The sequence below is a fragment of the Malania oleifera genome, chromosome 13 (assembly GCF_029873635.1).
Source record: "Malania oleifera isolate guangnan ecotype guangnan chromosome 13, ASM2987363v1, whole genome shotgun sequence".
In the NCBI taxonomy this organism is placed as follows: Eukaryota; Viridiplantae; Streptophyta; class Magnoliopsida; order Santalales; family Ximeniaceae; genus Malania; species Malania oleifera.
The window spans coordinates 11,442,666-11,468,932 of record NC_080429.1 but is presented as its reverse complement, the minus strand read 5'-3'; the positions used below and the strand labels follow the sequence as shown (position 1 = coordinate 11,468,932).

The 26,267-nt window shown below is 36.4% G+C and overlaps 1 protein-coding gene across 1 annotated transcript; it reads left to right on the top strand.

Moving 5' to 3' along the window:
• The first annotated feature begins 5,105 nt into the window (after window positions 1-5,105).
• LOC131146695 (probable aldo-keto reductase 2) lies at window positions 5,106-8,113 on the top strand. Its single transcript, XM_058096443.1, has 5 exons — window positions 5,106-5,468; window positions 5,582-5,782; window positions 6,623-6,795; window positions 6,879-6,981; window positions 7,586-8,113. Exons 1-5 carry the CDS (start codon window positions 5,253-5,255, stop codon window positions 7,922-7,924), a joined length of 1,032 nt encoding a protein of 343 aa, XP_057952426.1. The 5' UTR covers window positions 5,106-5,252; the 3' UTR covers window positions 7,925-8,113.
• The last annotated feature ends 18,154 nt before the right edge of the window (window positions 8,114-26,267 follow it).

Below are 26,267 nucleotides of genomic sequence, written 5' to 3'. Positions count from 1 at the left end.
CCACCTGCCTAAATATACTCCGCCTCAAGCCTTTCTCAAACTGCCTCGCCTTCTTCACCTCATCAGGAACAATGTATGGGGCGAATCGAGAGAGCTCGATAAAATGTGCTACATACTGCTGGATGGATAGTTGTCCCTACTTCAGAATCAGGAACTCTTCTACCTTAGCCTCCCTCACAGTAGCTGGAAAATATCTGTCAAAGAATAAATCTTTAAACCGGTCCCATGTCATAGCTATCGGAGTCACCCTCTGTTGCTCCAATAGTCTCACTGCAGTCCACCACCTCTCAGCCTCTCCTGTCAATTTATAGGTGGCAAAGAGGACCCTCTATTCCTCAGTACATTGCAGCACAACCAAGATTTTCTTAATCTCCTGCATCCAGTTCTCAGCGGCTGTAGGATCAACTCCACCTGAGAACGCCGGAGGATTCATCTTTGTAAATTTCCCTATAGTGCACCCATGGCTTGTAGATGGACCACTCTGCTCCCTCGAGCTCCTAGAAATCTCAGTCATAACCTGCTGAGCCACACTATATAATACTGCATCAGAGTCAATCCCAACTGCACCTGATGGTCCTGCTCCATCACTGCCACTCGCATGGGCACTATTTCCTTTTGGATCCATCCTGGAAAATAGCACTTGCAATTCAGTAATCCTATCCTCATAATTTACCCACCTATCCTCACCACTTATCTCAACATTTCTAACTCATTGCTAATCCCCACTCCTACATTCTAGGAACACAACTCGACAATAGCTTACTATGGTTTTCCTAAAATCGTCACCCCAGGAAAAACACAAAAACTACCACGGAAGTCTTGCCTCTAGACTATAGAACAAAACCTTAAATCCTTTCCTAAACTCTGGTATTGTTCCTGCTACACTCTAATGTCTACAGAACCTAGCAACTTAGGCTCTGATACCAACTGTAACGACCTGCTCCTTTTTCACATATATTTTTTTTAATAAATAAATTATCATCACATCATACATTCCAACTCAGCAGGTCACAATCCACCTGGGCCCATGGGCACCAGGGATATATCAAAACATAAAGCAGAAGCCCTAGCAGCAGAAAATATACAAACATGTACATCTTAATACCATATACCACAATATACCAGAGTTACTACAATCACTGTATTTTCATATATACATCCCAAAAATAAAACCTAGGGACATTTCCCACAAAATCTAACTGTCCCTACAAAACTTATCCTTCAAAAAGGGCAGATAGACCGTACTATATCAGTGGAGCTTTTCTCGCTCTTTTATCCGGGGCTCCTAAAAAGTTAATAAGATTTAAGGGTGAGACACCTCTCAGTAAGGGAAATAAACTAATACTAGTGTGTGGCAACATGAGTATTTTGTATTCTACATATACCATACATAACATATTCAATACTGTTTATCAAATCTAGGAAAACATACATATATATGAACACATAACAAAATATACTACGTTTTCATAAACATATCTCATCTCATACAATAATAATAACATAAACAATCCTGGTAGGTTAGCTGGTTGTTGTCATGTATTACCCCCACATGACTGGGCTGTGTGGCCCGAAAGTGAGACCTGACAATGGTTGGCCGACCACTGCCAAGTCAAACAGTAGTCTGTAGGTCCGATGGGTCTACCCAGACTGGTCCGTACACCAGGGGCGATAATAGCACACTTCTTGAAAATAACCACATCGACCATCCAATCTCACACCACTCCGTACAGCGGCGTTAACACAGATATCATGATCACGAGGACCATGGACACATAGCAACGGTACCATGCAAGTGTTAGCCTAGACCAAGTCAACTAGGTTCTGATATCATATACATATACTAAAATCGTGATACATGGATAACTGATATCATTAATTATCAAATCATTCATATCATTTTTCACATATACATATATCATGAAAATCATCGGCCCGTACGCGCGGTATTTCACATTTTATCATAGCTCGGCTCGTACGCTGGCAAATCACATAGCACAACCCGTATGCTGGCAAATCACATAGCTCGGCCCGTACGCTGGCAAATCACATAGCACAGCCCGTACGCTGGCAAATCTCATCCACATAGCACGGCCCATACGCCGGCAAATCACATATACATATAAAAATATCTCAGCCCGTACGCCGGTTTTCCCATCATAAAAAATCCGTGCCATAATCAAATTCCTAGAAAAAAGTTTTTCATACATTTTATACTCATGCCACACTGAACAAATTTTCCACATATTCAACATATCATCATTTAAATAGTATTTTCCAAATATAAATCATATATATAAATATATTTATTTTTCCTGAAACCAGATGCTACATATATATACATGCATTTTTTCAAAATAAAACTAGCTTAGTTTATCCCCTTACCTGATTCCTGAAAAGCCCCTAAGAAAATCTTTCCCGTACCCACAAGGTTCTCAACTCAACACCCTGAAAATAAAAACTCGCAGAATTAAAGTTTAGTATTTTCGTACGTACAACATTTTCTATAACTATCACTAAGTCAAATTCGGTTTAAAAAGTCTTACCTTAACTTAGGGATGATTCCTAACGTTCCCAATCAACACCCCTGAAAATGAAAATTTCCAGTATTAAAGTTCAGTATTTTTACGCGAATATATCTTTCTTCAATTATCAAAAATCCAAATATTGAATATAAAGTCTTACCTTGGATTTGGGATGAAATCTAACTTCGTTTCCCTGACGATTCGCTCCGACAGACTTGTAGAGAATTTCACCAGGAGCGTCGTGGTGGCTTCGGTTTGTCGATCCGGCGTAAAACTAGCCCAGAATCGAAGAAAGAGAGAGTCGTAGGAGAGAAAGAGAGAGCACTTCCAAAAAAAGATCTAAGCAAGCTTCTTGAAGAAGCTTGCACACCATTATGTGTATATATATATATACCTTTAACCTATATATTAAATGTATATCATAATAACTTACATATATATATTTTCCTCATCATACTATTCATTTTACTTGTTAATTTAGTTAATTAATTTTATTTTATTATTTTATTATTTTTAAAAAAAAAAATTTTTTTTTTCCCTGTTACTACACTGGCTCTATACCCAGAGGGTTCTTAGTTCAACATCCTGAAAACACAATCTCTCAGAACAAAATATCAGTATTTTTTTACCTACAACATTTCTTATAACTGAGGGAAAGGCAAATACTGAATAAAATGTCTTACCCTGATATTAAGAAGAAATCCAACCCAACTTTTCCAACGATCAGCTGTAGCAGACTTGCAGAAAACCTCGCCAAGAGCGTTGTGGTAGCCTCAGATCTTCGATCCGGCGAGAAACAGGCCCAGAAACGAAGAGAGAAGTGAGAAAGGGACATAGAGAGAGAGAGAGAGAGAGAGAGAGAGAGAGAGAGAGAGAGAGAGAGAGAGAGAGAGAGGGGCGCTGAAATGTGATAAAAATCTAATTTTTTTCTACTTATAGGGTCAAATTCGTTGACGAGACACGTCATCTCGTCGACGAGTCCTTTAGTAAATTTGTCGACAAACCCCTGTATTCGTCGACGAAATTCAGAGCAGCCCAAATCTTCGCTCGATATTTTCTCGTCGACGAACCCCTATATTCATCGATGAATTTCCTTATGCGCTCGTCGACGAATCCTGATAGTTTCTTAAAATTATTATTATTATTATTATTATTATTATCTCCAAAATGTAATGTTGTCGACGAAGCCTACTGCCTCTTTCTGTTCCTGTTTCCATTTTCCTCACTCTTTATTATTAAAATACCATTATTCTTTGGGTTACTACAATTTGTGCTTGCAGATTTAACTGTTTGTATTGTGGAGGATTGCCATAGTAAATGGGTTGATCGTTCATTACAAGAGGCAAAAATTCTTGTGGCGAAAAACCTACTCCATAGTCCATTGTTTTTCTACTGGATTACTCTCAAATTCACCATGCTTAATATGAAGTATTTTCCTTAATGAGTGTGGAGTAAGTGTGATTTTTGGCCAAATACTTCGGTGTCAAATCCAACATCTTTCTTTACCAAGTTTGAGTAGAAAAGCTTAATCTGATCTAAGTAATATCCCTTAACTTGGTGAAAAACAAATTTATCCCATCCTATATTTTTGAACAATTCAAGAATCTCAGGGAAATTTTCTTCAAAGAAAGTAGCATCTAAAACCTTACAAAACATTGGATCGATTGTAGAGATGTCATTTTGGTACAACGCTTTTGCGTGAGTTAAAACCAGTCATTTCTTTATGTCGTTGTTGCTTGCAGCCTTTGAAGAAGAAGAGGATGCTTTGTCCTTTTTTCCTACTGTTTTGGTATGTGGCATTTTGATGAAGCTGAAATGCGTGAAACCCTAGATGTGAAGGAAAGATATCGGAACATCCGTCAATGATGATGTAGTGGAAAGACCGGACTGAAGTCGGCCTCGACGACATCTTGGCGCCATGTATGCAAAATATTACACAAGTAATAGCTATTTGTGGTTCCAAGAACATTACTCATCTCATTTGGTACTTATACAGTTATATACTTCAACATCTATTATCTCATATTTTAGAAAAGTTTTTAACAAAATTTTGGCAGCATGCCGACTGTAAAGTGAATATTTTCAAAAGAAAAAAATTTACCTAAAAAAATTTATATATAAGAGCATGCTAAAATAATGAAGTCGTTTGCATAACGAATTCCTTTCAGAATTACTTTTAATTCTACACTATTGTTCGTACTATTATCAAAATAGTTTGATTGTATATGTGTAAGTATAAGAAATGACAACATCGCTTATGATGTATTTTTGGGATATGTATGAATCATATTATTTGTATTTTGTAAATTTTAACTTTTGCTTTTAGGTTTGCATGTATGAACTATTAAGTAACGCTCGTATGGTTATGTCATGGCCTCTTGGCTAATGGGTGGAGCTGTGACAAAAGTTGTTAAAAAGAGAAAATGGCTCTTAGCAGTCAACGCAATCTGCTCGTGCTTGGGGAGAAAGAAAAGACGATCCTCATTTCGTCACACGCACTGCCTCCGATCGTCACGAGTGACGCATCTTTCCCCAGGAAGGTTGACTTCCAGAGAGCTACTCCCTCCCACGTCGCCCATCTATCCTTCTTCCTGTCTTTCAAAAGTGAGAAAGGTTCCTTCTGCACTGCCTATAAATGCACTACTCGTGGATATCAGCTTCAACCTCACCCACTCCGGATACCACTGTCTCCATCTAGCTGTGTGAAATTTAGTCAGGAACAGAGAAATGGCAAATGCGGTGAGGAGGATGAAGCTGGGATCTCAAGGCCTTGAGGTCTCCGCGCAGGGGCTAGGTTGTATGGGCATGTCCGCCTTCTACGGCCCTCCCAAGCCCGAAGCCGACATGATTAATCTCATCCACCACGCCATCAACGCCGGCATCACCTTCCTCGACACCTCCGACGTCTATGGCCCCCACACCAACGAACTCCTCCTTGGGAAGGTCACTTGTTATTAATGAAGTCCTTAATTTGCTTTGATTCTTCGTCAATTGGTTATTATTTTGAAGTTAATTTGAACCTTAATTTTGGGTTTACGTTTTTGATGAATTAATAGGGTTTGAAGGGAGGCATGAGGAAGAGAGTGGAACTGGCAACCAAGTTCGGGGCCAGCCTGGCCGACGGCAAGAGAGAGGTGCGGGGGGATCCGGCGTATGTGAGGGCGGCATGCGAGGCCAGCCTGAAGCGCCTTGGGGTGGATTGCATCGATCTTTATTACCAGCATCGCATTGACACCAAAGTCCCCATTGAAGTCACGGTTTGCCCCCTTCCACTAATTAATTTTTCCTTCACTCATTTGCCCAAAAAAGGAAGTAAAAAAAAAGAAAGAAACTGAAATGGTTTTAGGTTCAAAATCCTTCATAATTTACTTTAGATGTTCAACCATAGGCAGAGTAATCCATTGCACGCTTAGCCTACCTATAACTCATTACAAGTTGTAATAAATTGTATTTCTCTATCTGATTATATTTTCTATGCTATTAATATATAGACATTTGAATATTGTTTGATAAAAAATCAAGCTCCTTTCAATGGATTTCTTATAATGTATTTGAGGCACTAAAATTAGAAAAATCAGAAAGCGACATTTTTCTGCTAGAAGCTCCTCTAGTTCAAATTTCTCCAAATCTATTTAATCGAAAGAACCAAGTCCTTTGTTGATGAGAATGACAATACGTTTCTGTATTTTGATGGCAACAACTAGAGCTAGACTCATCTTGTAGTAATTGTCCAACCAGTAGCAACAAGAGCCTGGATTTAACTTGGTTGATAAGAATGATAATTGTTTGCTTGAAAGATATATAGCATCAGGCAGTGTAGTATGAATTAGTTTATTAAAACAAATTCTTGTGCTTTTACAGAACTTACTATTCATCTCCAAAGTTCGTGGGTATCTTATCATCCTATAAATCTATAAAATATTAGGATCATAATCAATTAACTAGAGAATTAGAGCCTGTGTGTGCGCGCACCCACGTTTTGGGGGTAAAGGGGGGGGGGGGGGGGGGGGGGGAGATAGAGATACTTTTCCTTTCCGTCAGCTCTTCAAGTCTTTCTTGTACAATTTCCCTAATTTTATTTTCTTCCCTTATACAAGGTGGGAGAACTCAAGAAACTAGTTGAAGAGGGTAAAATAAAATATATAGGTCTATCTGAGGCCTGTGCTTCCACTATTAGAAGAGCACATGCAGTTCATCCGATAACTGCTGTGCAGTTGGAGTGGTCTTTGTGGTCAAGAGATGTAGAAGAAGAAATAGTTCCTACTTGCAGGTGCGTTAATTATTTTATATACCTTTCCCCATATATTTCATTAGCAATTTTAAGTTCTAATTTTATCCTTTTTTACGCTTTAGAGAGCTTGGCATTGGAATTGTTGCTTATAGTCCCTTAGGACGGGGATTCCTTTCGTCAGGTCCAGGTTTACTTGAGAAGCTGTCAAATGATGACTTCCGAAAGGTTTGTGTTGATATATACCTCTATGCTTTATTCTTGTATGAACTACACTATATATGGTATAACAAAGTTTGGCTAGAAATAAGGTCATTATATTGTTATGAATGTCTTGAATTTATCAGCTTTAAGGGTGATTCTATCAAACTCACAAAGCTTTTCTACTCCATTAAACCACCTAGTTGGATAACTTAAGAAAAGAACAGAGATTGGCTTGATAACAGAACCAACTCTTTATTGTTTACCTCCTGTGAACATGGTTTCTTTGTACTTATGAAATGTATATATCTTAATTTTTAATTTATGTTTTTCTGACATGGATTCAGATTTACTGCCGTAAATGTGACATTGATTTCTTATGTTAGTTTCTCAGCTCCAAGCATACATCTTGAAGAATATTCAATTTTGATTGTTGTCCAGAGTATATGCTTTTGGTGTTTTGGAGCAAATAAAATTTTATTATTTGCTTTTTACTCAACTTCCAAAGAATTGGGAAACATTTTTGTGTAAGCAAATTGGTTTCTTAACACAGATCAATGGTGTGACACATATTTCTTGTTCCCCAGTAGGTGTTTTAGATGCTGAAATATAAGTATTTTCTCTTTTGTAGTATATGCCCAGGTTCCAGCCTGACAATATCAAGCATAACAAAAGCATATTTGAGCGGGTAAATGAATTGGCAACAAAGAAGGGATGCACACCATCTCAGCTAGCATTGGCCTGGGTCCATCACCAAGGAATCGATGTGTGCCCTATTCCTGGCACGACAAAAGTTGAAAACCTCAGCCAGAACATCGGAGCTTTATCCGTAAAACTAACCCCAAAAGAATTGGCCGAACTTGAGTCCCTTGCCGCTGGGGATGCAGTGAAAGGTGATAGATATGGAGCAGAAGTGTCTACTTGGAAAAATTCTGAAACTCCACCTCTATCATCATGGAAGACGGAGTGATGAGAGAGAGGGAGGTTGTGGGAGGGAAGAATGGAGAGAGAAGAGTATGAATAAGAAGAGAGAATAAGGATTGTACTGATGCAAGGGATGGAGAAAATGGTGAATAGGATTTCAGAATTACAGATTACTGCTAAATACCGAATTGCCAGAAATTGGAATAAATAAATAAATAAGGCCTCTTTCTTATCATTTTACAACTATTTGTAGAGTTTAAACATTCCTTGTGTCGTGCATTTTCTTTTTACAGTGAATAGTGAATGGTTTATTTTAAACACCATTTGAGACGCATGATATTAATAGACATGCATCTTCACATTTGCTCAATGTTCCACTTCACAACGTCAAAGAAGACTACTTGAAGAAGGTAACAAATTAATTTATATATATGGCTTTAGAAATGAAAACAAAAGATGCCTACATGTGTGATTTACCATAACTATATTTTGGAATAAAAAAAAAAAAAATTGAGAAAGGCAACACCAACTCTGTGTTACTACTATCTACCTACAAAAAATTTGTATATGCTCAAAATTGTTAATTTACCAAAATTTTCATTTGAAGTTATTGATAGAAACACGTTGGTATGGTAACATATGACACGGTCACACGTAAACCTAGTAAAGTTGATTAGGTTGGATTATTCGTGGCGGATCAGGTGGATGGTCGGGTAAGGATATTGTAATCCATATTTGACTCATTTAAGTTACGAATTTATGACAGTTCAATGAATAATTTATTTTGTGACACAATAACTGAAGTTATTTTTATAAATTATAATTTGGTGGTATATTAAACATTTAACAACCAACTATAAAATTAGAAGTTTTTTATTTTATTTTTTAGAGCATGAATTTGTAGAGTTTTGTTTTGATTACAAGAAAACTAAGTATTTGGGCTTAAGTTTGAATGTAGGCATAAGATAGACCTAGAGACGCATTCAGTAGTGCAAGAGTTGAGAGTGTGTGTCACACCCCGAACTCGCAGATGGGTCTCAGGTGTGATTTTAGTAACTTAACATGTCTCTATATTATTTAAAACATACATGTTACTATACTAAATGAGGGTTCGATCCCGTGGGGTACACGTAAACCCTATACACAATTACATACATGTCCACACTCATCAAATACATAGCGAAAAATGTTTTTTCTATACATACATCAAACCATACCAAAGTCTATACAGAACTAGAATATACGTCCCCAAAATACAATACATACTCCAGGTGTCTACAAAACCCAACACTAACAACCTGGTTACAAAACTTGTACCTACACAGGTAATAAACGTAGCTAAATGACACCCCCGCTTTCAGACACTAGAATGCTAGTTTCAATGACCCGAAGGACCTGAAAAATATTTGTATATTCGGGGTGAAACACCTCTCAGTAAGGAAGAAAACAAGTTATATCAGTGTGTGGCATACGAGTGTTATTTCGACGTAAAACATAACATAATACAATACAGTACAATACAATTCAATACAGTTCCATACAGTTCAATACAGTTCCAGTATTTTTCACAAATCCATTCCAGTACATACGATACAACATACGGTCAGTGTCGTCACACTCAAGCACCCGATACCCTACGATAACCAAAACCTCACAGCGATACCGTTGCCAGTACGGTGTAGCTCACACCCATTGGTGACCAGCCGAAAAGAATAGACGATATTTCAAACCCTCAGATATAGATTCGGACACTCTCGCCCATGGTAATTAGCCAAGACATGGCGTCAGTGTACGGTAATTAGCCGCCCCTAGCTGATTTACAAAACCTGGAATAATTTTGGAACTCATGTCCCTATACTCATCAACGTACGGTAATTAGCCGCCCCTAGCTATTTTTACAAAAATCTGGAACATTTACATACAATATTTCATTCCATACTTATTTGAATATACATCAAATCATATCGTTTTTTAATTCGAGAATACAGTTTAATACAAATATGGGTACGGTCATCTCAATACTACAGTTTTAATGCAACATACAGTTTCTCCAACAAAGATAGAGATGGTGTAAAGACCTCAAAATTCTTATCGTTTTTTTTTTATTATATATATACAGTAAACATTCCTACGCAGCGGAAACATATATTATGAAACCATTTATACATAGAGTGCAATACCAGATTCTAGAATGTACAGACCATACAAAAATGTCACTCCAGTATCATCTATCCCAAAAACATAGACAATTCTGCCAAAAACTCATCCTATAACTAGGGTGACCAAATACTCTCTCTATCTGTGAGCCTGATCTGCTCGCCTATCTGGCTCACCTGAAAAATGTTAGAATAAAGGGGTGAGTCGACGTTTAGTAAGTGGAAATATGCTATTACTAGTGTGTGACAACTAAGTTAAGGATACTTTTAAAAATAATAACTGAACTGCTATGTAATAAATCATCTGTAAAACATATCTTTCTTTTACAATTTAAAACATATTGCATCATCTGTTTTTCTACTTTTCATATTGGTAATATCATATTATACTATAAAACTGTAAACATATAAATATCTGTACTTTATCCCTGGGACTCTGTACGTCATGATTTGACCCCTCATGACAGGGTTGTGCGGCCCGTAGGCGGGACTTTATCTGGTCGGCCCTCCAGATAGGTCATCATACTCTACACTACCTCAACCCAGCCAAACTGTATCCTCTCCTAAGCTCGGGACTGGCTACTACCTCGTCAAATCGGCCCCCTCAACTCAGTGTACTGGGGAATTGCATTTTTTCCGAGCACGACTGACGGTACCCACATACTATCTGAGATATGTGGTTGCACTCTATCTGTATCTAGCAACGGTACCGTGCTCTGTGATCTATATCTGTCTGTGTAACTTTCTTTAGGGATCTGATACTATATACATATATATACTCTTTTACTGTTTTCATCATGTTTCCAAAATTACCATAACTCTGTCTTTCTATTCTGTAAACACTGTATCTGTAGCATCTTGATGCTACCTCTGTATATCTATCTGTGTATTCTGTATATATACTCTATCTGTGTTCTGTATGTTATGGTAATGGGAAAAACATGGCATGTTATAACACTGTATATATGTATATACCGTTCTTTAATAAACTGTAATATAAAATACTGATCTGAGTATCTGTATACATGTATTTGGATATATGTATATAACTGTTTCATGAACTATTCATATAAAACTGTATATACATGTACATTTCTCTACGAATATAAATCTATCTCTGTATAATCTCATATGCTGGAAAACCATATCAAATGTATATACTATCTATATCTTTGTATTTAGTATAGTATGATGTTTCATAACAACTATATAAATTCATTCTTCACATGAAAAGTTTACTTAGGCCACACAACATTTATACTCATTTTCTATAAAAACAGTCTAATAGACTGACATAAAAATATGCTTAAGAAATCTCTATTAACTCTATTAAAACTCCTAGCATAGCATATTTCCCTTACCTCAACTTTGAAAAGCCCCTATAAAAATCTAACTCTATACCCACAGGATTCCTAGATCAACCTCCTGAAAACACAATATCCCAGAACAAAATATTATTATTTTTCTGCCTACGTCATTTCTTATAACTACCATAAAGCCAAAAACTTAACAAAAGACCTTACTCAGAATTTGGGATGAAATCCAACTTTGTTTTCTTGACGATTCGCTCCAGCAAACTTGTAGGGAATTTCACCAGGAGCATCGTGGTAGCCTCGGATCGTCGATCCGGCGACTGGTGGGGCCGAAAACGAAGAGAGAAGGGAGAGAAAGTCGTAGGGAGAGAGAGAGAGAGAGAGAGAGAGAGAAAGAGAGAGGAGAGAGAGATTTCGTAAAAATGAAAATTTTCCCCGGATTCCGTATATATATAAACAGGGGATTTCGTCGACGAGACCCTATGTTCGTCGACGAGTCCTTCACAAATTTCGTCGACGAGGCCCTATATTCGTCGACGAAATTCAGGCTGCCTCAGAACCCCTCTCGGTATTTTCTCGTCGACAAAACCTTGTGTTCGTCGATGAAATTCTGAAGACCTTCGTCGACGAGACCATGTGTTCGTCGACGAAGCTTGGCAACTTTCTAAAATTATTTTTATTTAATATTATCTCCAAAATGCAATGTCGTCGAAGTCTACGGCCTCCTTCTGTTTCTGTATCTATTTTCCTCTCTCTTTAATATTTGAATATCAATATTTTTCTGGGTCATTACAGACGGTACCCGAAACAATCAAATTTTCCAAAAAACTGTAACCCAAAAATCCCGTATTTTTACCTAATAGATTTTCCTAAATAAACTTCGTGCTTCAGAGTTGTGTGCATTGAATATGAACGAGTTTATGTGAAATTCAGTTATATTCTTGTATGTGAAACGATATGATTGTATTGCATGGGCATTAATTTCATGTTTGCTGAAGTTAGTATTTGTGGATACCGCCCTTGAAATCATTCACGTTATTTGCTAAGAGACTAACAAAACGTTAGTTGAGGTGTGATTATACACTTAAACTGCGTAATTAGGTATTTTAATTCGTGCATTGGGATTTATATTTTTAATAAAATACCTAATTGCTCTATATATTTGAACACGATGTTCTATTTGTAATATTTGGATTTTATTGAGAAATTTATGAATTTTTGACAATTTTTTTATCGCATGAAAATTATCGGGAGCTAAAACTGGTACTAGTTTGTAATTTGTGCAAAATTTTCCTGTTCGAGCTTCGAACGAGACAATTCAAAATCCTGGAGAAAGAAAAAAAGATTATTTACAGTTTCGGTATTTTGAGTTTCAAGATAAACGAGTTTTAGGATAGTCAAAATCATCCTTGTTCGCTAAAGAAGAAAAAAAAAAAAAATTTAAAACTCACCTTGATGTGACACGGCCATGCAGTCGGGTTGGGTCTCCCTTGGCGTGTGTAGGGCTTCCACCACCCACACCCCCCCCCCCCCCCCCTCTCTCCCGGGGCCCCCACCCAACCCCCTCCCCCTCCCCCTCCCCCTCCCCACTTTCCTATATATTCCTCTCTTTTCTCCTTCCCAACCTAGCGTCCCTTTCTCCTTTACTATCGGCTCTCTTCCTTCCCTCAACTCTCTCTCCTCCCTGCCATAGCTGACAGCCCCCAACCAGTCTTCCTCCTTTCCTTCCTCTTCCCCTTTCTCATTACTCTCTCGCTATCTCTCCCTCTCTTCTCTCCCCCTTTACTTTGCTAATCCCCTCCTACCACAGCCTCCATCACTGTTGCAGCTATTTGTGAGCTTCTCCAACCAAGTAGTCCCTCTGTTGCTCATCCCCCTACGGCTGCTGCTGCTGTAGTTGGTGCTGCGAGCTGCAACTCCCCTCCTGCCATGCTTTGCTGCTGCTGTGAAGACCAGCTGTTGTTGGAGTTGTGGCCAGCCAACCCGAGAGCTTCTCCAGCCGAGAAGCCCCTCTGTTGCCCACCCCTCTGCAGCAATTGCTGCTGCTGGAAGACCAACCCGAGGATCAACCTACTGCTTGCTACAACCATGCTCCCCTGTTCCAGATCACCTTCACTCACGGGCCAGCATCCTTTTTTTTTTCTTTCTTTTTCTCTCCCTTTATCTTTCTTTAATTTTTGCACTTAAATATTCGGTTACATGTTATTAATTTTCAGTTGAAATTATATTAAAGTTTTGAACTTCTTAATATGGGTTATTATTTTGAATTATTGATTTATCTTCTTCCTTTTTTTGTTTAATACTGTCATTAGAGCTAAATTTCGCTTGGGTTATTTTTTTTTCTCGTTAAAGTTCGGTTTGATTTCTTAAAAAAGAAAAAAAAAAAAAGGAAAAATATCTTCTTTAGGCTTTAAATTAGTTTTTTTCTCTAAAAGTTAAACTTTGTTAAATTCTATTTAATTTAAGTTTAATTAATTAAAGTCTAAATTTTTTTTTCCTGTTTAGTTTATTGTTTAGCTGTTAAAGTTTTAATTTTGGTTAAGTTCTTGATTGCATTAAAGATTTGGATTTTTTTTTTGAGTATGTGCTTGATTGAGTTTTCATTGTTGCGTGTTTTAATTATGTGTTAAAGTTATCGTTTTTAGTTTTGTCTGAAGTTCAACGTGTGTTTCAATTCCTGTCTAATTAGACGTAAGATTTGCGTTTCTCGTTATTAAATTTAGAGCATGTAAGGATTATACTTTAATTTGCATGTTCATTTAATTTGTTAAAAGAAATCTCAAATAATCTTGAAAACCCCGAATCTGAACTGAATTCAGTAACTTTTTATTTTCGATTGAAAATAAGTAAAATTTGAGATTAAACCATAGTCCCTGAGGAGATTATCTGACCTTTGGGCTGAATATTATACGACAAAACTCATAAACTTGGGATAACTTCTGAACTGCTCATTTTTAGAGTGAGTCAATCAGGATTTTCAGGAATAACCCATCGGACCGGGTTTTTGGGTTCAGGGCGTTACAATTATTTCTTGCCATTTCGAACCATTTTTCAAGACGATGCGACACAAAACATTGGAGCTTTATTTATAAAATTGACATCAAAGAGTTGATTGAGCTTGAGCCTATTGCTATTGCAGACATAGTGGACGGTGATAGGTACAGAACCAACATGACTACAAGAAAACACTCTGAAACTCTAGCTCTGTCTTCATAGAGAACTAGATGGAGTTTTATAATGATGGAACAACTAGTGTTTAGTGTCATTTCTATGTTACGTTTTAATAATCCCTCCTAATTCTTATTGTTGTGTTTTGCACTTTGTATATTTCTTTGCTTTGATGTTTTGAATGCGTTTCACGTTTGTATTGATGGTTTTAAAAATAAAAGCTAGTTAATAATCGATTGTTTTTCTAGGTATTGAAATGTTTGGTATACAACATAGTTTGCAATTTCTTTCAAAAAAATATACTTAGAATATGTAATCATCCTACTTAGGTGCCATCTAACCTCTTTCTATTCTAAGCTTGTCATAGGCCTCTTAGCGCTCTTTATTTTTTTTTTATAGCTACACACTTAAAAGTGATCATGTGCTGGAAATTTGCTCAGTCAATAGTACATGCATGCATGCATGTTTCTATCGATCAATTGCACATGGAATTGGTAAAACCCTTTAAATTATAGGTTGTACACTCAAATTAACTAATCATGTACTGCAAATTTGCTTAGTCAACACATGCATACATGTTTCTTTCGATCAATTGCACATGAAATTGGTAAAGCCCTTTAATTTATAGGTTGCTATAAATTTGGTTTGTGCATTTTCTTGGTGTAAATCTCACTCACACAATCTGTGTAGATTTTTTCTTTTTATTCTTTGAATGATAAAGAGTTCATTCTAGCATATGAGATGCATAGATTGAAAAAAAAAAAAAAAACTCAAACAAGAAAAGAAATTTTATCCTTATTGCCTTATAAATGAATTGATATTAACAAATCATGGGTTGCATGATTACAAGATGGATTTTATACATAAAATGTAGCTATTGAAGATTTTTTTTTTAAATTCTTCCATTTTAGGGTTGTAAAGTCCAAACTATAGGGCACATCATGTTAAATTTTTAATTGAAAATTTGAAATATATATAACATATTTTCAAAAATAATATGTTTATTAAAAAATACATCTTAACTTAATGTTTAATTTGTGAAATAAAATAAAATAAAAAATAAACATAAAAATTTAAATAAAAAGTTAATATAAAATTTAATTATAAATTCAACTTTCATTTAGTTATAACTTCAAATTTCATTTCGCTTAGTAACGACTAATGAGCATGCCTGTATCGTGGGATCATGACTATTAGATTATTATTTTATCTAAAAATTTAAGTGATTAGGTTATGAGCCAACAATGTATATCAAATTTTAACACTTTCCTGTACATATAGTCCAACATGTAAAGATGAACACAAATAAATTTTAAAATATTATAAATAAAATAAATAATAAGATTACAATCCATGACCCTATGGTAACGAACTCGAATACTATATTAGACTATTATTGTATCTAAAATTTTAAACTATTAGATTATGATCATGTATATAGGTTTTAACAATAGCTCTAGGAGGAGCTGTGACAAAAGTAGTAAAAAAGAGGAAATGACTCTTTAACAGTCGATGCAATCTGCTCTTGCTTGCGGAGAGTGAAAAGATGAGCCTCATTTCGCCGAGTTTTTTCCCATTTTAACTTTTTTTAAAAAATATATATTAAATAATACCTCATTCTGGGAAGTATTTCCCAGAATGACTCTGACGTAATCTCACTACTCCAAATAGCGATTTTTAACCAAATCTCGCTACTTGGAGTAGCGAGATTTATCACGTGTCACTGGAGATTATTTTTGTAAAACACAGATCTTGCTACTTGGAGTAGCGATTTTTAACCAAATCTCGCTACTTGGAGTAACGAGATTTACCACGTGTCACTGGAGATTATTTTTGTAAATCACAGATCTCGCTACTTGGAGTAGCGAGATTTACCACGTGTTACTGGAGATTATTTTTTGTAAAACACAGATCTGATTATGTGTTGTAAAAAAATATTATTTAATATCTATATTTTAAAAAATGATAAAAAAGGAAAAAACTCGGTTCCTTGTGCTGTGGTGTTTTTTGGTTCGTTGAATGGATTGTCTCGGGTGGACAGCCCCAAAAATGATAAATAAAGATGCAGTCATCGATTCTCCTGAGAGACCGCAATTACCGCGAGTAAATATTAATGACAAAGGACGCATTTTTTATACTAATACTTGTACTTGCTCCGCTATTCAGCCCAAGCCTGGCTGAGGAAGAGTTACGAGGCGTAAAACAAAAAAAATATGCAGATTGGCCCATGCATACTATATTGAATATAATGATTCCATCATTCATGATAAGATCAATAATAAGATAAATAAGTGTTGGAATATTGCTTCAAGAATTGAATAGTTGGAACTGAAATCCAAAGCTACGCAAGTTAAATTAGAAGAAGAGAAGATTAGTTAATTAGTTAGCCTGATTAGTTAGTTTTCTTTATTCTTGATTCTTGTATTATATAAATACAAACATACACTTTGTATTTGAAGCAGATAATAGAGAAGAATTTTTTAGTTTATGTAAAAACTTCACATGGTATCAGAGCACTTGCTTCCCTTCCGCAATTTTTTTTAAGTTTCAAAAAACCATGAAAGCTCTGTTTTTAGCCACACTGCGCCTCCAAATTCTGAGCAGTACGAATATTCAGAAAAATTCTGACGCTAATCAAGAGAAGCTGATAGATTAGTATTCTGTATCGGCATTATTCTGGTATCAAATTGCAAAGCCTTAAGTGAATTGCTTTTATCTCTGGTCTTTACAAAGAAAAATTCTTTGATCTGCAAATTTTTTATATTTCTTGGAGAAATTCCAGATTTGACTTCTGCTGATAATTCTACCAATTCTCAAAATTGTCATCGTATGATCAATCTTTCTGATGATTCATCTAGTCCATATTACTTACATCCAAGTGATAATCCTGGTGCATTACTAGTTTCTGAAATTTTTAGTGGTGATAATTACATTGCATGGAGTCGGTCAATCACCATTGCTCTAACAGTTAAAAATAAGGTAGCATTCATTGATGGCTCGATTCTTGCTCCTTCTATAAATCAGTGTTCTCTCCATACTGCATGGCTGCGTGCAAACAATCTAGTTATTTCATGGTTAATGAATTCCATTTCCAAGGAAATAAGAAATAGTCTTCTCTATGTTACATCTGCTGTTGATCTTTGGAATGAGCTGAAAACAAGATACTTACGAAGTGATGGTCCCAGAGTTTTTCATCTTGAAAAATCTCTTAGTTCTATTACTCAGGGTTGTTTATCAATTACTGAGTATTTTAATTCATTCAAATCATTATGGGATGAATATATTAACTACCGACCATTCCCTACATGTAGCTGTGGTAAAATGGCAACTTGTACCTGCAACCTGTTTGATTTTTTGTTGGTTAGACAGCAATCTGATTATGTGTTGAAATTTTTGATTGGTCTGAATGATTTCTATGCTCAAATTCGAAGTCAATTGCTTATGATTTCGCCATTACCAAGTATGGCCAAAGTATTTTCTTTACTACTTCAAGAGGAAAGTCAAAGACAACTAAATAATGTTGTCAGCAGTGAAACTCATGCTTTGATTGCCAAACAAAACATTCAGCCATCTGGTTTTTTGAAATTCTCAAAGGATAAACAGAAGAGATTTTCTCTATACTGTACACATTGTGGATACAATGGGCATACAATAGAAAAATATTTTCATCTTCATGGTTTTCCTCCTGGCTGGACTGGACCAAAAGGAAAAAGGAAGCCACCTACTGCACATGCTGCCATGACAACTCTTGAGCTTTCTCTTCAACAGAGTAATGAGGATCCAAAGTTTTCTTTTACTTCTGAGGAATTCAATAAATTGCTAGCACTTGCAAATTCTACTTCATCTCCAATATCTCATCAAACATCTTCTCCGGCTGTTAACATTGTTACTTCTCAATTTTATGGTAACCCTTCAAATTTTTGTTATTTAGTTTCTTCATCTCTACAGAATGTACATTCATGGATTCTAGATACAAGTGCAACAGATCACATGATATGTTCACCTTCATTATATTCTTCTCCACCTACACCAATCAACACTTCCATAAATTTGCCAAATGGAAACTCTTTTCCAACTTCACACATTGGCAGTATTTGCATTTCAAATATACTGTCTTTACATAATGTGTTGTGTGTTCCCAGTTTTTCATTCAATCTGTTGTCTGTTTCTAAACTAACAAAACAATCTAACATTTGTGTTTCTTTCTTTAACTCATATTGCCTTCTACAGGACCAATTAACAAAGAAGATGATTGGGATTGCATTTGAGAAACATGGACTGTACCATTTATCTCAAGTTCCTTCAAAGGCTGCTACTCACAATCAAGCCAAGTTTCATTCTTCATCTTTGGCTTCAACCATTACCCAAAATCAATTAGATACCTGGCACTACAGACTTGGTCATGTTTCCAACTCAAGGTACCTTATCTTAAACAGCTGGAGTCATCCATATCTTTTAATACCACAGATGTTTGTGATGTATGTCATTTAGCAAAACAAAGAAAACTCTCATTTCTTGTATCTTAGTCTAGTTCAAAGAACAAATTTGATTTGATCCATTGTGATATATGGGGACCATTCAATGTTGTTTCCTATTCTGGTTTCAAGTATTTTCTTACTATAGTTGATGATCATACTCGTTGTACTTGGGTATACATGATGAAATCTGAAGTTTCTTCTATCGTTAAAAATTTTTGCACAATGGTAGTAACCCAATTCAATGTTCCTGTTAAAATAGTGAGATCAGATAATGGTCCTGAATTTCTTTTAACTCAATTCTATAATGACCATAGCATTATACATCAAAGATGTTGTGTAGAAACTCCACAACAAAATGGAGTTGTGGAAAGAAAACACCAACATTTGTTAAACACTGCCAGGGCCTTACTGTTTCAAGAAAATATGCCTTTACCTTTCTGGAGTGACTGTGTATTAACTGCAGCTCACATTATAAACAGAATTCCAACTCCAAGTCTTAACAACCAAACACCATCTGAAATGCTTTTTGATAAACCTCCTAATCTTTCTCATCTTAAAGTATTTGGTTGCCTTTGTTTTGCATCAACACTTACAACCCATAGACATAAATTTGATCAAAGATCTACCAAATGTTTATTCTTGGGTTAGCCTTCTAACATAAAAGGTTACAAATTAATGGACCTTAATACTAATAAAGTTTTCATCTCAAGAAATGTAGTTTTTTCTGAAAATATTTTTCCTTTCAAGGTTTTTTCACCTAATCCTGAATCACATTCTTTCTTATTCCCTCTATCAGCTTCTACATCTGATTTTTTTTATTCTTCTAATCAAACTCCTCCATCCTCTTCACATTCAACCAACAATCATCTAACATCTTTGAACAATGTTCCCATCCCAGATATTATTTCACCACAACTCATAAAATCTTCAAGAATTACACGACGGCCAAGCTATTTGCAGGATTTTTACTGTGGTACAGCTTCCAAGGTTTCACTTGCAACTTCTTCATCTGATATTGCTAATTGTTTTTCTAATAAAGGTATTCTATATCCCATCTCTGATTATCTTTATGAAAAACAATTATATCCTTCTCATAAAGCTTTTCTAGTCTCCATTTTAGCTTCTAAAGAACCCAAAACTTACAAATTAGCTGCTCAAATACCTGAATGGCAAGCTGCAATGCAAAATGAATTAAATGCCTTGGAATTAAATAAAACTTGGGAACTTGTAACTCTTCCTCAACATAAACAGACTATTGGTTGTAAGTGGGTATTTCGAATTAAGTATAAGGCAGATGGAAACTATTGAAAGTACAAAGACGATTAGTAGCTAAAGGTTACACTCAAAAGAGGGTTAATTTTCTTCGACATTTTTCCTTAGCAAAAATAACTTCGATTAGGTTATACTTGCTATAGTGCTATAAAAATTGGCATCTTCACAGTTGGTATTAAACAATGCTTCTTACATGGGTGACTTGAATGAAAGACATGGAATTGCCCCCTGGTTCGGTTGTCATCAAGGAGAAAATAAAAGTTGTCGACTTTTAAAGAGTTTATATGGTTTGGGAAGCAAGCATTTAGGCAGTGGTTTGCTAATAAAATTATCCACAACATTGCTTGCTTATGGCTTTACTCAGGTACTTCTGATTGTTATTGTTTATCAAGAAGTCTACATATCTTTAATAGTTTATTAGTCTATGTAGATGATATTCTTTTGGCCATGATAGTTTAAATGAAAATTCAGTTGCTTTTAAATCTTTTCTCATGACAAGGGGTACAATCAAAGGACTTGGGGGGGGAACTCCAAATACTTCTCGGTTTGGAAAGTAGCAAGAAGTAGAACTGGTTATATATGTTTGTGAAGGAAAGTTTATTCTGGATACAATGAACAAGCTGGAGTTATTGTTGCTAAACCAGTGGCTTTTCCCAGGGATTCCAATTTAAAACGTACTACTGCAGATGCTGATTCTATGGACTTCCAATTTTATTCACCTGTTTTCGTAATTAATTTCTGAAAAAAAAAAAAAAAAGTTTCTTAATAGGGAGGCCTAAGGGTGGTTATCGCTTAAGAATAATAAGAAAGAGGAAGAGGAGGGTCATCTATAACACAATCCGTCCAGTCCCAATTTTTAGTCTTAGTACTTTTAAAAATAAAAATAAAAAAAAATTATGACATATAGATTTGTTAATTTAGCCTATTTTTAAAAAATACTTTACTCATATTAATATTTTTAAATTAGAGGATCCGACAGTTTCATTTATTAAGTCAAATGACAAAAATACTTATCATAGATAGTGCTGGATCTTGGGGATAATAATAATAATAATAATAATAATAATAATAATAATAATAATAATATAATAATAATAATAATAATAATAATAATAATAATAATAATATAATGCAATTATTATTTTACAAAAAATTCATTAATATTGTATTGCTGCCCCCCTTATGTTTTTGGATCCATTTAAATGTTTATTAAGATCAGGCAAGAAAACAAAATTAAGAAGTGTATCTCATTTCAAAATTATTTCATATACTATGCAAATTTGGAATTTAATATTTTTCATATCAATTTGTATTATATCCCCCCCATAGTACAAGCATGAAGTTATCTCTTACTTTAGAAGCATGAAGTTAGACTTGAGTTCATGGACATATTAAAACTATATAGAATGTTGAATTGACAGACCATTCAGTGTCAACCTAAAATCTTTAAGAGTTCAGACTTTAGACTAGACCAATGACATAATAAAAAGGATAAATGGCATGGAGTCTTGCATGCATGCCTTTCAGAGATAGCCCCATCACATATCATGATAAAATCAAGAATACAGCCTGCAACCTATAATCCCCAGACTTGCAGCTTCTAAGCAACCAGTCCCATGCATGATGATTACATGCGCTAAATTATTGAGATTGATCTGCTCTTACCTTCCATATTTAAATTTACATGTTCTAGCATATAGAGTTGGGACAACACTATCCTACATTTAATGTTTTGGTAACTTTTACTTCTTCTATCATATATGTATCCATTATCGATAGGAGTTAATACAACTTCCTCCTTTACAGATCATAGGTTATTATTTCGTCTGGCTTATGTTTTAACTTTCTACATTTTGGATTGTCATTACATTTTTGATTCTTAATGATTGGTTCTATTGTGCCTTTACTTAGCCATTGTGTATGTGCATTCAATGATTCCAAAGTATTCCAATGTTTCTTTCCCTCGTTTAGTTTTTGAATTCCATTTCTTTCTTCGAAGCTGTTTCATTCATATCTAATTCGCAAAACCACTGGTATTATGGGTAATTAATTAACAAACTCTTTACTTGATGTAAAAATAAGAAGACATTACCATCTTTCCATATCAATCTTATTATATGAACAAAAACAAAAAGATTAATGCGCATTGCGAAGAAGGAATCTTAGCAATATGTTTGTGGTCAAAAACATTAAAATTCTATATTCATGAAAATTTGTATATTTCGTATATAACACAATTCTGAAGCATTCGAAAAAGTCGAAGGATACAATGAGCCACGAACCCAAACTATTGTAGAAATACAAATGGCTCGGTATACCACTTTTTAGGAATTATTAGGATTATAATTTTATTTGGTAGTTCTGAAGATAAATCATCATACATAAGCTTTTTTACTAAAGATACATTTCAACCCTATTCAAGTTGAATTGACCTAATGACGTCTTCATTTTTTTCCTTGGGGGGGCCCGTTGTCGCGTGTACTTCACTATGTGAATAAAAGTAGAAATTAAATTAAAAACCTAAGAAAACATACTAAAGAGGACTAAAATTTATTTCACAACGTACATTCACGAAGACTCGTCTTACATTGAAACCTATGTCAAAAATAGTATACTTAATTTCGGCAGAGTCCTCTGTTGAAAAAAATTGAGCAGATCCATCCCGCACCTGTGTGGGCAAATAAAAACATTCTTCCAATTACATGATTCCCAGATGTTCACAACATTAATTCACGAGAATCGTATCATTAAACTCCTATTCAAAATCAGTATACTAATTCGGAAGAGTCATGTTTACAAATATTGAGCATATCCATCCACGCACCTGTTTGCAAATAATAAAACATTCTTGAAAAGATAGTCGTGTACAAGTATGTTCGAACGTTACATTCATCAAATTCTGGATACATTCAATCATATCAAATTAGTACACTAAAATGATGAACTGCTGGTCACTTTACCTATTGCTGTTGATAGATTCAGAATTAATTAAGTAAATTACATTTGTACAAATATACTCCAAAAAAGGGGGAAATTAAAGGAGAAATGATATATTCTATACAAAATAGAATTGCGTGTACAAATGAAGTCATTACTAAAATACATTATGCCCAAATGATAATGAATAATACATTATGTACAATGAAGTTTGGTAAACATATTATCTGATGTACAAATCAATTAGGAAACTAATGAACAACACAGATTATTGGCGACTCCAGGCTTTTTGGCTAAGACCCGAGTCTTCCTATTGTTGAAGAGTAGTTATCCTGAAGTGGAGGGTTTGCAATTCTTTGTCTAGTGGCGTTGTTACGGCGGGCGCTGGGGGGCATGTCACGAGTCTTCGGCTTCGGGGTTCATTGGTTATCGTGTGGTTGCATGTGTCGGGTGACTATCGTTCTTTACGTTGGGGTCTGGCCTCACCCTGGATGTCATCCGCGGTCTGGGGTCCAAGGTCACGTCGAGGGCTTAATGCTGTTGGTCTCCGATCCATATTAAGGGATAATACCCTCTCTAGGTGAAGCCGGAACGGTGAGATATGTCGTTTATTGTAGTCTATTAGACGAGGGTCCAAGCTTAGCCAAGCCGGGTGACGTCAACCTCCTTCCGAATCGAGGAGGGTCGTCTAGTAAGTACGAATCGACGGCGTCGTGTCGGCCCCCAGAAGAGTGAGAGTCAGGGGCAGAGTCAGATCGATTAAACACTGTGAGACTGGAAGGGCCCGCAAAATCAGAAGCGGAGGCCCAAACAAACACTACCTTATGGTCAATGGCGGTGAGAAGGGCGAATGATGGACGCGACAGGGCGGTGCACTATCCAGGGAGGGAGCTGTGCGGAAAAAATCGTAATGGAGAGAACTTTACGACCAAAAGAGTGGGGTGCAGGCGTCAGGTCGTGGAGAGGTAGGGGACATCCGTTTCGACCCGTACTCGTACTAGACAATTGTCCAAATTTAAAACTAAAGTAAGTCAGATTTATAATTCAAATAAAAACTGCGCTGGGTTTGTTTGCGTTTGGGTTTACTGCGTGGTTATGACGTTGTGGGTCTGATGATTTTAGAGAGCTCGACCTGGTGTAATGACGTCCGCCTGCATTTGTATACGAAAATAGTGTTTTTAAAACATTGAAATATAATCCTACGGTAACAAATTCTGTATACGTGTGGCTTGTGGTGATCAGGGGTACTCGTCTTGCTCTCTTGGGACGATAAGAGGAAATTGTACCGGCTTTCCGGCTATAAGGGAAGAAATGAAAATACGGACCATAAGCAGGAAGATGCATCGTTACCCTTGACTCTCTGTAACGCAGCAGAAGGCTGGTCGTTCGCACTTCTCCTTGTCCTGTTCTTTGTTTTTCCCTTATCAGGTTTCTCTTCGAGGAATCCCGGGTCTTTTCCTCGCTTGCCTCCGAGCGGGTAGTGCGAATTAGTGGTTGTCTGTTACATAAAACGGGAGAATAGTGGATTACTCGTTGTTGTGACGATTAAAGGGCACAATCTGGAACGGACAAGTACTCACCGTCGAAAATCAATGTTGGTAGTCGCGCCATTTCCAAGCCTACACATACTATTAAGCTACTGGAGAAATGGAGTTGATAGTCGCTTGCTTTACCCAACATCTTCACATAATGATGGTGTTGGTGCACTAATGGAACACTTGTCTTTTGCGACCATCAAATCTGTGTAAGTTCTCACCACGTACATCGACCACCTGAGGTACAGAAGCAGAGAATGGCGAACGGGAATGCCTACTTTTTTTGTCGAAAGCCACAAACTGACGGCATTAAATCGATCTGGGAGATGCAATAGACATAGAAAAATAGTTCAATGAGGGGAACAGGGCAGTTATGTTAAGCAGAAAACACATGAGGTCTTAAACGGTTACAAGAAGCATTTGCTACAAAGTCTGTGAGAAAGAATTTGGGGGGGGGTCCTAGGGAGCTTCTGGTGGATAAAAATTGTTCTGATCATCCGTGCTTATGGTAGGGAGCAAATACGAACTGAGCCGTATATGTGTAGTAGGTAGACATATAAAAATGTCAGAGGTGGCGGACGGGAAGATAGCAAATCTTGAAAATAGCACTACAAATTACACAGTAACAGAGATACTACCTCGTGGCTACCTTCCCTTACGTTCTGGTGGTCCTATTTGATAGATAGAACGCTTTTTGTTTCTTCGGTTGAGACTCTAAAATGTTGTCTCCTTTACTCTCTCTTTCTCGCCTTTTTTGCTGTCTCCCTCTTGGAAGACTCTTCGCACACCACGACGTCCTCTCTAGTTTCTCTGTAGGAGTAGTGTGACTGTGGCAGAATAAATTACGGCAACAAAGCATATCGGAGTAAAATCCACCTGTAAACACATGGTTCTCTAGATAGAACGGAAGTAGCAAGGTGTTGTAACCAATACCGTTACTACAACTGAAGCAAATTAGCAAATTATTTTCATGTGTTGACGTTTACTAACCCCACGCGAGTGGAGCAAGCTGTGGGGTGGTCAATCGGGTGTTCTCATCACTCGTGAATATAAAGACGTAGGAAAATAAAAAGCTCTGGCTGAGAGTAGGAAGTGCAGAGGGGTAGGCGCGGTAGGAGCTGAAAGACGTGAATCTCTACATGCCCAAACAAGGATACATCAACTTTGTTGGTTACCGCTTATTTACTGTTTCGGTTCGGTCCCCACCTCGTGCCTATAAAGGCTCGCTTTATATCTCTTCCCCCTTATTCTACCTTCCCCTATCTTTTTTTTTCATTTACTCTTCTTTGGGGGGATCGTTGTTTGTCGATCGTTGTCGGGTCTCTGTTTGCCTATTTTTTTTTGTGCTTCTCTTTTTCCTCTCTTGGTGGTAAAGAATGCGTTGCTTGATTTGGGAGGGTGACACTTTTTTGATTTCGTGGGGCATGCAGGCGCTGTCCACCCCGGGGGCACAAATTCTCCTGTAGAGCAAAACAATTCGCTAACGTACGCAGACACCAAAATCTCTTTTTTAAAAAAAAATGGCGTTAT